The following is a 14,722-nucleotide window of genomic DNA, read 5'->3' on the forward strand; positions in this document are numbered from 1 at the left end:
AAGGTACCAAAATATTTAAAAGAAATAGGTTAGCATTTGGTAAATTTTATAAGTGGACCTTGTGTTTTCTGTACTTTTTAAAGCATAATTAAGATATTTAGTGTTGTAAATAAAATAGTAATTTCAGTCATAAAAAAACTATTTAAAAGGGACAATAGAAAATATTCTTGCAAATAAGTAAATCAAAACAGAAGTACTCTAGGGACATATTTCTGATTCAATACTTTCTTAAATGTCTTTTTTAACTGCTGTTTATTTTGTAGCCTCTTTTTGCTTTTGAGTATAAAGAAGTATTCCCTGAAAATGGGTGGAAACTGTATGACCCCCTTCTAGAGTACAGAAGGCAGGTACGTGCTTTTCTCTTCCAGCTTTTGTGTTCTATGTTATTTTCATGACAGACAGTTGATCAAAGTAAGGAGTTCTTTTCAGTGTCTCTTCGTTTTGTTTTAACTGGAAGCTAATCTGGTTTGGTGGGTTTCTTTTCATTTCCTTTGAGTTGCTTTTTAGAATACACTAGTGATCCTTTATGAGTCTTTATCTAGCTTATAAGTATCAGTTTGTTTAAAAAAATGTTTGTTCACTATAAAGTTGAAAATGGGATCAGTATGTGTAAACTTAAATGTTCTTATATGTCGTAATATTCATTTTGTTTTTCTCATTTTAGGCATTCTATAATTTATGAAATAAAGCAGTAACTGTACTGCTTCTAATTTGAGTTCCACTCTTCACAGAGGCTAGAGAGATACATTCCCTTATGCTAAGGGCAGCATCTGACTTACCTTAGTTAGTACCCTTACTTTACTTCTTGACTTGGTGTTTGTGTGGGTGCTTGTAGGGATTGAGTTCATGGTTTCACATGTGCTGGGCAAACTCTCCTACTGAGCTCTGTCTCCCTGCCTCATATAGATCAAAGTTTAATTACTGTTGATAGCTTCTCAGCTAGCTCCCACTCCACTTGGATGCATTTACACTTGATGAGTATTTATTAATGGCACATGTGGTTTTCTTTGTTGAGGCTCTTCTGTCTTTTTGAAGGAATCATCTGTTATGGTATTGTTATTGCTTGTGCTCCAATAGGGAAGGTACTGATTAGTTTTCTCACTGATAATATCATCAGGATTAGCAGTGCCTGCTCTGTCATAGACTGTGTCTGTTGAATGAGTGAATGAAGGGAGGCTAAGAGAAGAATTTGCTTAGCGTGTGCTCTGTGTGTTACTAACATTTTGCATACTGGTTTTATTTACTAAACCATGTGGTAAACATATGGTGTAAAGATACTAAATATCTGCATAGCATGGGTGAACTGAAGCATGGGAAGGTTAAGCAATCTGTCCATGATAACATAGGTATTATTGTGGAAGGTAGGATTTGAAGTCACACAATGCAAGCAAAACTATGTTTCAATAGGTAGTCTGAGTAATGAAAGCTAACCAGTTTGTACAGTGAATAACATGAGTTAATATAAGATTACTATAAAGAAGTTCACACATAGACATAGAGTAACTGTAGAACATCAAACCCACAAAATGTTAAAGGTAGCTAGAAGAAGTAGATTATCTTGGGCTGGTGAGATGGCACACAAGCCTGGAGACCAGAGTTAATCCCCCAAATGCACATCGAGATGGAGGCTGAAAACCAGCTGCACATAACTCTTCTGGCCTCTAGGTGGGCTATGGTACCTGCCTTTACTCTTCCTGCCCACCTCCCACAATAATAATAATGATGATAATAATAATAATAATAATAGTAGTAGTAGTAGTGGTGGTGGTGATGGGTGGTGGTGGTAGTTGTAATAATAGTAGTAGCAGTAGATTTCTTTTTATTATTATCTTTTAAAGCAAAAGTTTGACTGGCAGGTTGTTTTTCAAAAGCGGAAGCTAGAGGATTGTGTGACCTGGTTGTAATTAACTATTCTACTTGGTAACTATTTACCAGCAATTATATCCTGCAGAAATGGAAGTGAAATAAAAACATTTCCTGACAGAGTGTTAGCAACCAGAGAAAGTTTTAAAGCATGTATACCTATCTCTATACAGCAGCAAAATCAGTCTAATCATGGCCTGAGGGCTCCTGTGAGACCTGGGAGAGCAGCTACTGCTATCTGTCTGTTCCCTCCCTCCCTCCCCGAGATGTGCCTAGCACAGGCTCACATGCACACTCTCTTAGTATCTAATGAACTAACAGGCTTACTAATACTACATCTGGTGCCATGTAACTGCAAATCCCACATTAAAATGTGTCTTCGTAAAATCCTGGCCATCACTATTTGAACAGTTTTAAGATGTGGGTGGTAGAGATAGGTGAAACTGGCTTAGGTGGCTACTGTCCTAGTGTCTGTTATATTTTTAACTCACAGGTTGTCTTGTGTTTTATGTCATGTATAGGGAATTCCAAATGAAAGCTGGAGAATAACAAAGATAAATGAACGCTATGAACTCTGTGACACTTATCCTGCCCTCTTGGTTGTGCCAGCAAACATTCCTGATGAGGAGCTAAAGAGAGTGGCATCCTTTAGGTCACGGGGCCGGATCCCAGTAAGTAGGCTGAGTAGGTATATCCACAGGTCCAAGGTGATAAGCCACAGCATTTATATGTAGATATTACATACCAAGTTAAACTTTGAAGTTAAAACAGTATTGCTGCCTTAGACAGCATAACTTAGACATTTGCTCTGTGTATTGGTTATCATTCTATATCTTAATATATTCTTTAGTTATGGTGAGTCCAAGAAAGTAGGAAACTACATTTTATCATATATAACTATCTCAAAAGAGCAGATGAAATGATTTTAGTTGCAAATGCATAGATTCTGAGGACTTTACAGTTTTATTGATATAGTAATAAAAAAATCAAGCAGGGTTTATTGAGCTCTGTTTTAATGTACTTCTTAAGACAAGACTTCTCAATAATCAGTGAGTTTGATAACAATGTCTGATTAGGAATTAGGTAATGCTCTCTAAAGCAGAGTTGGCTAGAAATGAGGGTGGTATGTTTTCCTGGTACCCTGAAGGGTCCTGAGCTTGTTCTGCCAGGCATCTGTATAGAGATTGCTCTCTAGGAGGCTTGGAAGCAGGGACACAGTAGGTGTATGTCACCATGTCCTTTCATGAAGGTTTTATCCTGGATTCATCCTGAAAGTCAAGCCACAGTCACTCGCTGCAGCCAGCCCATGGTTGGAGTGAGCGGGAAGCGCAGCAAAGAGGATGAGAAGTACCTTCAGGCCATCATGGACTCCAATGCCCAGTCTCACAAAATATTTATCTTTGATGCTCGGCCAAGTGTCAATGCTGTTGCCAATAAGGTAAGGTTTTCTTTTAATTAGTTGTCACTAGTGTGGTGTGACTCAAGTCAGCTGAGTTTGTCTGTAAAATAGTGGTCAGACCAACATAGGTAATGACAGAGATCATATTGTGCCGAGTTGATTATGCGAGCTTAATTAAATTCATTTCTAGCCTTTCCAAGACTGCATTTCATCTGTATTTAAGAAAAATTATTTAATGCGGTTTGCTAAGCAAATAGCAAAATGCTTTTAACACACCCCTAAACCTTTAGAATCATTAAATTTTGTTTATATTTCCAAACCTGTGTAGTTGTGCACAAATGTTTGAAGTAAAATGGAATACTTTTTCAAATCAACACATTTTTATTACGTCAATGAAAATTTTTGTCACCTTAATCTCTGATAGCTAGTCACACTGAACTGTACTTAGACGTTTTTGTCCTCCTGTGGGAGTGACGCTTGAGTGATCTCCCTTAGATCATGAGCATGGTCCTCATTCTGCATCTGCATAGCTTTTTGAGGGCCTTCAGAGTCCCAGGTATGCTTTGCAAGTGGTCCTTTTAAAGGAGACCAGATGGGTCTTGCTGCCCAGCATCAGTACAAGCTGTAAGGCGTGATGACTTTATTATTCCCTTCTTGTCAGTTAAACTGATAGACTGCATTGAGGCTAAAACTCCAAGTTCATCCTTAAAGATTTTGTAATGCAGAGTTCTGTCATTCAGTGAGTATTTAATAATTTGAATGCCAAAAATTACAATTTTCAAAAGCAGACTCATAAAACTTTATGCATCATTTGAATTACATCTGTACTCCAAATATCAAGCAAACATCCCCCACAGACAGGCTTTATCATGATTTTATCTTCATATCGTTGAACACACCGCTCCTCCTCACCAACAGTCTTCTTTCTTTACGCCATCCTTCTTGATATTTTATAGAAAATGATGCATAAAGGAACCTTATAGCCAAATGAATTCTCCAGCAAGTGCTGATTTTCCTCTCTAAATTCTGCACACTTAATAAAAGCAGTAGTCAGACTTAGCTCTCTGAGGAAAAAGGACTAGAAGGCAGCAGCTATGGTAGGCAGTGTTGGTGGTCTTGTGTTTGCCTGTGCGCTCCTCAGTCTGGGAAAATCTTTAGCACCACGTATGTACTCTGTGGCAGCAAGTGTAGGAGGAGAAGTTTCCACACCTAGATGAGTTTCCGTTGTAACTGCTCCAGACCCCATGGAGCCCCCATCTGTCCTGGAGTGACCACTCTTCTTGCCCTGCATTCCTCACACAATCTTTATGCTGTTACACAGGTGTGCATCTCTTCACTTCACAGTTTCCACTCATATCCCAGAATACCATGCTCAGAGTGTCTTAGGAGTCTTATCTGTGGGCTCCTCTTGCCTATTCAGCCTTTCCTTCCATGCTACCTGACTACATCATAGTGGATTGGTTGTATTTTGTCCCCAAATCTGAGATGAACCTGAAGTTTGCTCAGATTTAGGTTCCATTCGTTCTGTGGGCTACTGCTGACCCTTGGGTCCAAGTTACTTAGGTTGGCTTGGGTTAAGATCATCGTATCCATTGCACAATGTTGCTTCCCATTCACTGATGGCAGTCAACCTTTGGGGCTTTTGGCAGTCTTTCCTGCACTGCCCCATACGTGGTATTCTAAGACTTAGTAAAGTAGCTAATCACAGAGTTCAGTTTTAAATGATTTTCATGCTTTCTGGTTTATCATCTAGATGCCTTAAAAAAATGCTTAATGGAGAATGTGAGCATTTAGTGTATTTGCAGCCCATCCTGGCTGTGGGTTCTGGAGTATTTCTTCCCATCCTGTTTCTGTAGTTTATAAAGTAGCTACTGCCATATGTGTTCTGAAGTATTTCTTCCTGGTTCTGTGATGGGACTGTATAGTAGCTACTACATTCTCTGAAATTTGTTGCAACAAAATTGCTTTGCAAGTTTCTCTATCCTGAGTTTTAGAGTTACTTTGTTGGTGACTTTTTATATCCTGTAGCAGTAGCTGGTGCTCTGAGCACATGCTACTTATTCCCTGAGGCATGCTGGGAGACCTGCTTCCTCTAGTGAGGCCTCACATGGTAAACGTCCTCCAGCAACCTTTTAAATAGTCCTAACAGCTAGGGAGCAAGTATACAACACTACCATGTTAAACCATCACGTCCTTCACGCTCTTCAGAATTTGTCATCGTTAACAAGTACTATTGACATTTGACATTAAGTTTTGTGACAGTCTTGAATATATATTACTCTGTAGACTAGAAATCTGACCAATTTTTAAAATTAGTTTGGAGTTGAACTCAGGTATCAGTCATGATCACATTAGTGTAGTTGCTCTAGTGTCCTTACTTGTTTTTGTTAAGGCTCCATGAAGTGTGATTGATTATATATCAGTTAGGAAAGATGGAATTTTTAACATAAAATGTAATATTAAACTTGGGGAAATTAGTTCTCTTTCCCTGCTATAGCTTGATTTGAAAAGCATTTATTTTCTTTCTTTTTCTTTTTCTTTTTCTTTTTCTTTTTCTTTTTCTTTTTAAAATAGATTTGAGGATAGTAGTATCAGTGGGATTGTGTTTTATACCTTTTTAAATTTAAAATGAATTAACTGCGTATAGTGTAAGCAAACTATGATTGCTGCTAATCTTGTCAACTTGGTTGGAAAGAGCTAGTGTATCCATGAGGACATTTTGAGAAATAAAAGCTCTGACTTGACCAATGAGTTAATGCATTTTTTGTGTCAAACTTTAGATTTTGGAAAGTTGTAGAGTACAGAAGGTTGGCTGGGGCTCAGGCTACTTGGGCTGCCCCTCCTCTTCTCCTTCTCCTGGCTGACCTGGGAGAATGGTTTTCCTCTGCCATGCTCTTTCCCATGGTGAGCACCACAGTGCAGAAGCGTGGGGCCTGCCAGTGAAACAGGAACTGGAAGGGAAGTAAACCCCCCTCCGAGATATCCCTCAAGCATTTGTCACAGCCACAGAACGCTCACTCGGAGATCATCGTGGCTACAATAAGTTTTGTTGTTTGAATTATATGTGAAATGATGTGAAAAGAAACAGCTTGGGTAGACCAGTATGGGATTATTTTATAGAGAATTTATAATTATTTCAGTAAATTTGAAGGAAAATTTTTGTTAAGTTATGGATAAGATTGATATGCTCAGAGGAAGCTTTCTTTAAAATGCTGACATACTTAGGGATGACACATACATAACTAATGTACTGGCCTCATAGGCCTAGCACAGGCTGTTTCAGAAATAGTGTAAGTGTTTCTTCCAGGTGGCCCGCGCTACCCACGCTTCCCACAGGGTTGCTTGCTGTGCAGCAGTGGTCTTATTTTGTACACTTTAGGTATTTTGTGGAACTTTGTCATGGATATGTAAAGATGGCTATGCACTCATTTATGATTTTGTATGTACCCTCTTTTGCAGGCAAAGGGGGGAGGTTATGAAAGTGAAGATGCCTATCAAAATGCAGAACTCGTTTTTCTGGATATTCATAATATCCATGTTATGAGAGAATCATTACGGAAGCTTAAGGAGATAGTGTACCCCAACATTGAGGAAACTCACTGGTTGTCTAACTTAGAATCTACACACTGGCTGGAACACATTAAGGTGTGTATTTACTACTCTTTCTCAAAGTCTCCATCCCTTTGTCTACCTTGGCTCTTGTAACTGAACTTAGTAGGAAGGCCTCCTGAGTGACAGTGTGCACACTCAGGTCTAAAGTAGCTGCATCCTATGCTGTGTGTGCGTTTCTGCTGCTTGTCTTCCTCTTTCCCATCCGTCTGCATTCTATCCACCCTCCAGATGATAGTGCCTTTCACTTCCCATGTCTTCCCACGTTGTCTCCAATTCCAGGCTCCTACATCCTCAACCCCAGCCCCATTTAATATGATGTTTCTCAGTTATTTTCCTGTTTTTGAGGCAAGTTCCAGGCAGTCCTCAACCTCAGACTCTTGGGATTATAGGCATGAGCCTCGGCACCTGCCGCCTTTTTACTGTTGATTGATACTTCTTTCCATGTGACTGACATATTCTCAATCTATACAGGTTGTCATATATCTAACAAAACTGCATTAGTTTCTTCTTTTAAGAAGTGTTTAACTTTTTTTTTTAAACTTTCATTTTAAAACTTGTTTTCAGCTCATTCTTGCAGGGGCTCTTAGGATTGCTGACAAGGTCGAGTCTGGGAAGACATCTGTGGTGGTGCACTGCAGCGATGGATGGGATCGCACAGCTCAGCTCACTTCCCTGGCCATGCTCATGTTGGATGGATACTACCGAACCATACGAGGATTTGAAGTCCTTGTGGAGAAAGAATGGCTGAGCTTTGGACATAGATTCCAACTAGTGAGTAAAGAACCTTCATTTTCCTGGGGTTGGTCGTTGTGTGCTCACATGGGCATGTGCATTCGTGTGCAGCTCAGGGGCGGTCAGTTTGCTTCCTCAGTTACTTTCTACTTTACTCTTATGTAGAGACATGGTCCCTCACTAACCCTGGAGGGCACACAGATTTGGGGTCGGCTGGCTAGCCAGCAAAACTAAGAGACCTGCATTTCAGTCTCTGCATGCTGGCATTATAGGCATGCGTATTATGCCCAACTGTAACTTAGGTGTTCAGACCAAACTCAGGTCTGACGTTCTTGTGGCAAACACTCTTCTCGCTGAGCCATCCTGAGCCTTCATTTTTAATGTTCCACATGCATCTTGTGCAAGGTATAAATTTGGCCATTTCCTAAGCAAGTGAAGTCATAAAAGTCCTATATTTGGTAAAGTGTTAGTATATTCTTAATGCAGTCTGAACCCAGAGTAGCACGTTTATTAGGTGTCCGACCTTGTCTTTTCTGTGATTGCTGCCTAGAAATTCAGCTGTCCCTCTAAATGAAGCTAGCTTTCCCTTTGGGCTTGTATGAAAAATGAGTGGTTTAGATACTAATTCAGTTATATAAAGTAGTATTAACAATATAGATCAAGGTCTGAAGTAATTTGGAACTAAAATAATCGTGTAAAAAAAATCTGGGGTCAGAAAAATTTTCCTTTCCAATGTAGGTAGACAGTATTTTTAGTAGCCTTTTTGGAGAATTAAGGATGCTTTGAGATCTGTCAAAACTTAGCAGATCATGGTTTCTTAGAGGTTGTGGAATCCAGAAAAAAAAAAAATCTGTTTTTGTCCTTTGTACAAAAAATACTAGCTCCCAGTTAAACAGAGCCTTCTGATGTGTTGCTTTGTCACATTGTATCAGGGGCATAGGCAAGTGGATAAGGCAGATGACATATCATATCAGTGACACATTGTATCAGGGGTATAGGCAAGTGGATAAGGCAGATGTTCACTAAAACTCTGATCTTCATTTGAGTAGCAACAAATACTGCCCATAGTATTTCACTTTAAGGAAAAATGGTACATTTTTGAAAACCATCATTAAATCTTCAAGTCTTATGATCCATACTTTACATTAAAATGTTATTTTGTTTCTTCTTGATGCACAGGATAATAGCAAATGAAACTAGCATCTTCTCTGTTTTGTCACATTTAAATGTTTACTTAGTAACATTAGTTTTTCCTGCTTTGCTAGTGATACTTGTGTAAGAAAACTGAACAATCTTCCCTAGCAGGATAGAAGAGTCTGCTGTGGCCATCCCCACTGCCCAGCTTGACATAACAGCAGTGCTCACTTGCACCAGGAATACCAATACTGCACACTGGGGAATGTGACCCAGGATAACATCAGAGGATTACGACAGTATCTTTTATATTGAAACCTGCCGCAGAAGTTGTATGCCCCAACATTTTGAATGAATTCCTGCTTTGGGATTTTCAGTTGCACGGGTGGAACCTGTTTGTGTGAAGAGTAGATCCACGCACTTCTGAAAAGTCTTGAGATCTGTGCTGTATAGTTCTATAAGTAAAAAGGTCACCTCCCCAGGGGACTGACTGTCCATAAGAAATGTCTTACCACAGAGAAGTTAAATCTTTAAGTCAGAAATCTGGACTCTTAAGGATTTTCTCTACTTTGTTTTAGAGTCTGGGTTTCATTTATTAAAGTAGTCCTCTTGAAGTTTTCATGTGTGAAAATGTTAATAAATTTCTGCTTGGTAGAGTTGTTTTTTACTTTGCAACACTTTCAAAAGATGTTTTGAAGAAATTAAGAATACTGACCAAATTATACTTTCAGAAAATAGGAAATCTACTAAGTACAATATCCTCTGTGTGACATTTCATTGTCTTTGCTTCAGAGAGTTGGCCATGGAGATAAGAACCATGCTGATGCAGACAGATCACCTGTTTTCCTTCAGTTTATTGACTGTGTCTGGCAAATGACAAGACAGGTGAGACGTCATCTGCTAACACCCTGACCACACATCGCAAGCTCAGAGTGGTCCTGATTGACTTGTGGTTCTTGGATAGAATCCTGGAGAGAGATAATAGCTGTTGTTATTATTCGGTACTAAAACTTGTTTTTTAGGGTAATAGTATCTGCATCAATTCATAAACACTTGGATTCTAGTAGCATCTTGGCCCAGGGCATTGATACAAATGAAAAAGATTCCTCCTTTGACATAAAGTCCTTTGCTCATTGAGAGTTCTGTATTTCTTTGCTAAGAAAGATAAGAAACAAAGTACATCAAATTCCAGCCAAAAATAAACATTATTTTGAGCCATTTTATGTTTTAAAGGAAGAAGTGTTGGGGTAGAATGTGTAAAGCAGGGATGACTTGGCCCCTGTCAATATGGAGCTATAAGAAACCCTATAACAGCCTTGTAGGCAGCAGGTTTGTTTGAGATAGTTGTATAAATGACTCAAGTCAGAAAGGTTCATGATAGGACACACAATTGCAGGGTTTTGAGAATGTCTTAGCAGGAGTAGAGTTTTTGTCACTGGAGATATGTATTCCAGTAAGACAAATAAGAGAAGATATGGCCCAGCTGTCTGGATTGGTAGACTTTAACCCCTAACCTGGTCACCTGAGAGTTGGAACTGACTAGGGTGCTACTTGGGCAGGATGGGGACATGATCTTTAGAAACGTTGAAAGCTCATCAGTATGCTAATTACCTATGTAAACAACCTACAAGTCCCCGTAGGTAGATTTTAGTTAGGTTGACAGACTTTTTCTAAAATACCAAGGCAGTATTTTCCAGGTCATTGTGGAATGTTTTACAAGCTTATTTATAAATAAGTTTCTGAATGGTTTTGTGATATTAATAGGATTGGGTTCAGTTAAACCTTTTACTACCTTCTGGGCCGTCTTTAATTCCTTTGATAGCCCTCCAAAAATGGCTTGTATAAAATTAAGATACCCACTGAGGGTGGATTCTTAGTTGGACTAATGCTTCCAGGTGTGTTCTTCCACAAGACAAGTAGGTTGACTAATAAGTTATCTGCATAGCAGCACAGCTGTATAGCTGATACTTCTGTGTATATACCTATGATATTTTCTGGGCACATTTGTTAGTTTTAATTCTTAGACATATTGAAAACTAAAAGAAAAAATATCAGAACTGTTCCATGTCAGAAATCAGTGGCTGGCAACTATAAGGTCAAAGCAGAGCAAACACAAAACCATTCGGTACTTGCTGCATGGGAGACACTCTACCTTGGAAAGGAAAACAGAGAATGCTCTGATGGCTTAGGTAGTTTAAAATCTGTCTAAGTACTGTTATGACAGATCTACTCATGACAGATAAATGTGCATGAAAAATGATTCAAGTTTGTGGTGCTCAATTTGCAGTTCCCTACCGCGTTTGAATTCAATGAGTATTTTCTCATTACCATCCTGGAGCACTTGTACAGCTGTTTATTTGGAACATTCCTTTGTAACAGCGAGCAGCAGAGGGGGAAGGAGGTAAAGTATGGTCTCTACTCTCACTTGGCATGCATTTAGTTATACAGTGTCTCACCAGGCAGATTAGGATTACTTCAACCCATAAACTGGGCATAAGGGCTCACACTTACAATCCCAGATATTCCAGAGGCTAAGGTTAAAGGACCACAAGTCTAAAGCCAGCCCTTTAAACACAAGATGCTGGAGCAATACAGGGTCAATGCTGGAGTGCTTGCCTAGCTCTTCAAAGCGCTGGGTTCGATCCTGCTACAGCAAAACAAAAGAGCCACTCTCTGTAGACGTATCACTTTTACTGTATTGGTAGAGAGCCCTCATGCACATCAACTTTCATTCTGAAAGCTTTGTCAGAAAGTAGGTTATTATGGGACAGGACTTAACACTGAAAAGCCCTGCTACCAGGTTCAGGTATTAGACTCACTAAGTTCATTTCTGTTTCTGAAAAACAGGGAGATAGTGTTTACTATTGTGAAAATTAAGTTCTTCCTAGACTACCTTGCAGGTGTTATACTTTATACTGAATATATTTCCATGCATGGTAGGCTTTCAGTATATTGTGGGTTATTAGTCACAAATACCACAGCAGTATTCTAATTACTGCCAGTCTTTTGAGAAACTACCCTTAAGTACTACCCTATCGTAACATTTAAATACAGAATTCTCTTTTAAATTGATAATCTAATGGTATAACCACAGGATTGTGGGCCATCACCATTTAATTTAGAGGAGTTTTCATCACACACCTGCTAATCCATGTTCTCCCAGGTTTGGGCAGATACTGACTAGGTTTCTCTATGGATGGCCACTTGTGAACACTTCATATAAATGGGATCATTCACCATGTGACCTTTGTGTCTGGCCCCTTTCATTACTCTATTTCCAACGTTTATGTCATACCACACGCTTCCTCTTCATGGTCATTGTGTATGTCCCAGCGGTTGGCGGTCTTTTGGGTGGTTCTTCATTCTGGCTGTTCTGAAGAGTATTGATTTAATCATATGGAGCAGTTTTATTTTTTGTCTATTGACAAGTGTGTGATACATGTGTTTGAGAAGAGTAGAAGAGGGCGCCTTGGAGCCAGTGTTTTTGGATCTACTCATGTGGATCCTATCTCCAGCATCCTCTAATTTTAATGATCACACAACCCTATACAAGTTTCACCTGAGGTTTAAGCGGCTGGTATGGTAGATCTTTACCAATTTTTCCCTCTTGCAGAATCTTCCTAAGAAGACAGTGTCACTGTGGTCCTATATAAACAGCCAGCTGGAAGACTTTACTAATCCTCTTTATGGAAGCTACTCCAATCATGTCCTTTACCCAGTAGCCAGCATGCGCCACCTAGAGCTCTGGGTGGGGTATTATATAAGGTGGAACCCCCGGATGAAACCTCAGGTATATATCTGCAATATACAGTATGACCCCACTAGGTTTGTCACACCCAAAACTTCCCACTCTGTCCTTTAGTTATGAAACTTTCCCAACTGTACACATTTCTGTGTGGTCTTTAGGTAGACAGAAGAAAATTGCTGGAAGGACCCTGATATAGCTGTCTGTTGTGAGACTAGGCCGGGGCCTAGCAAACACATAAGTGGATGCTCACAGTCAGCTATTGGATGGATCACAGGGCCCCCAATGGAGGAGCTAGAGAAAGTATCCAAGGAGCTAAAGAGATCTGCAACCCTGTAGGTGCAACAATATTATGAACTAACCAGTACCCTGGAGCTCTTGACTCTAGCTGCATATGTATCAAAAGATGGCCTAGTCGGCCATCACTGGAAAGAGAGGCCCATTGGACACGCAAAGTTTATATGCCCCAGTACAGGGGAACGCCAGGGCCAAAAAATGGGAATGGGTGGGTAGGGAAGTGGCGGGGAGGGTATGGGGGACTTTTGGGATAGCATTGGAAATGTAATTGAGGAAAATACTTAATAAAAAAAAAAGAAAGAAAATAACTCTATAAAAGTTATATAAAAACTGCAGGCCCATAGTCCTGAAGAGTTTTAAGTAAATGATATTTATAAAGTAGCATCTTCCAGGGACATCTGAAGCCATTGAACGATCAGAGGTAACAACAAAACATGAATTTAATTCCACTAAGGAGCTAAAGGTGGGGCTGTCCAACTGCTTAAATAGCTAATGCCACAAAGCCCAAGGAATGGTTAAGACCTCAAGTTTGTCTGGATTCCTGTTGCAGTGATTTTGTTTGCTCTTGCAGGAACCTATCCACAGCAGATACAAAGAACTTCTTGCCAAAAGAGCAGAGCTTCAAAGAAAAGTAGAGGAACTTCAGAGAGAAATTTCCAACCGCTCAACCTCCTCTTCAGAGAGAGCCAGCTCTCCTGCACAGTGTGTGACTCCTGTCCAAACTGTTGTATGAAAGGACTAGGCCCGAGGGGGGGGGGGCGCCTCATTGCCAGGAACCTGACATTCCAGCACCTTATGGGTAGAAAGCCTCCGTGTTTAAAACCCATCTATTGGAGAATCCTTCAGATGCTGTATTTATCTCAAATCTCTCTTAGATGAGTTTAGAAACATAGCAGTGCAAGTGACAATGAAGATGATCTCATTCATAATTAAAGTATGACACTAACCTTAAGTCACCCAAAGAGTACTAAAGTACTGCAGTCCTGTATTCACACTGGGAGCAAGTTTTTCATTTAAAAATGTCTTAAAACCCTGAGCACCTGGTCAGATCTCCAGGAGGGGAGAAAAGCAAGGCCACCTGCTGTTGCACCTGAGAGCACACGCTTGTGTCAGATCCAAATATTCCTTTCTCAGTTTCCCCAAGTTTTGTGATATTTAATATAGTAAAAAGCATTGTCTTGACATTATTATGGCATAGTAGTAGTTTTTTGCTGCTGACATTGTAATGAACATATTTTCAACAGCAATTAGGAAACAATGCCTTATATATGTGCTTTGGGGGGTTAAAGTAGTAGCTGTCATCTATTCCATTTGTATATTGATCACAAACATCACAGAAGACATCTTAAAACCTTACTGTTACTCTACTTTATCTTAATGCTATTTGGCAAGTTTTAAGACAGTATTTTAAAAACTTAGAAGTCTGACTTTATGTGCTGTTTAAATCTCACATGGACACTTTACCAAAGAACACTCTGCATGTGAGTTGGTCTCAGTGCCATCAAGTAAAGCCTTGCTTCTCTGCTCACCCGAGTCCGGTGCTGGTGTGAACAGTTGACTCCTGGTGTCTGTTTTACTCTGTACAAGAGCCATATGTAATGTACTGTAACAAACGAGCTTACCACTTGGTCTTTTAATTAAATGACTTCAAACTTTGTCCTTGTCCACAGTTGTCTAAAGTACCCTCCCCACCCCACCCCACCCCACCCCCAAAATGTTAACCTGGAATTATCCAATCCAATTTGAGCCCACCTGTCTTTGACACCTAAAATCAAACTGTAAAAACCATTGTTCTGTAACTCATTGTTTGAACTGTAGTCCTGTTGTTGATTTTGGCATTAGTACATCACATGTATATGTATGCACACAGATCTCTTCCCTACATTTTTTTTTTCTTATATTATTTTACCTGGATATTGAGCCCAGAGCCTCACACTTGC

General features: G+C 39.7%; 1 protein-coding gene across 4 annotated transcripts in view; it reads left to right on the top strand.

Annotated features, from left to right (window-relative positions):
* Mtmr2 (myotubularin related protein 2) overlaps positions 1 to 14,438 on the top strand; it is a 57,205-nt gene extending 42,767 nt beyond the window's left edge. For all 4 annotated transcript variants that reach the window (XM_029481117.2, XM_021173112.2, XM_021173113.3 and 1 more), the window contains 9 exons: positions 264 to 347; positions 2,385 to 2,534; positions 3,113 to 3,301; positions 6,722 to 6,907; positions 7,439 to 7,645; positions 9,533 to 9,625; positions 11,028 to 11,141; positions 12,354 to 12,530; positions 13,354 to 14,438. In XM_029481117.2, coding sequence (XP_029336977.1) covers positions 264 to 347; positions 2,385 to 2,534; positions 3,113 to 3,301; positions 6,722 to 6,907; positions 7,439 to 7,645; positions 9,533 to 9,625; positions 11,028 to 11,141; positions 12,354 to 12,530; positions 13,354 to 13,515 — 1,362 coding nt within the window. In that variant the 3' untranslated portion in view covers positions 13,516 to 14,438. The remainder of the gene's footprint in view (positions 1 to 263; positions 348 to 2,384; positions 2,535 to 3,112; positions 3,302 to 6,721; positions 6,908 to 7,438; positions 7,646 to 9,532; positions 9,626 to 11,027; positions 11,142 to 12,353; positions 12,531 to 13,353) is intronic.
* Positions 14,439 to 14,722: the final 284 nt, after the last annotated feature.

This window comes from Mus caroli, unplaced genomic scaffold (assembly GCF_978045245.1).
Source record: "Mus caroli unplaced genomic scaffold, Mus_caroli_1 scaffold_11, whole genome shotgun sequence".
Classification (NCBI taxonomy): Eukaryota; Metazoa; Chordata; class Mammalia; order Rodentia; family Muridae; genus Mus; species Mus caroli.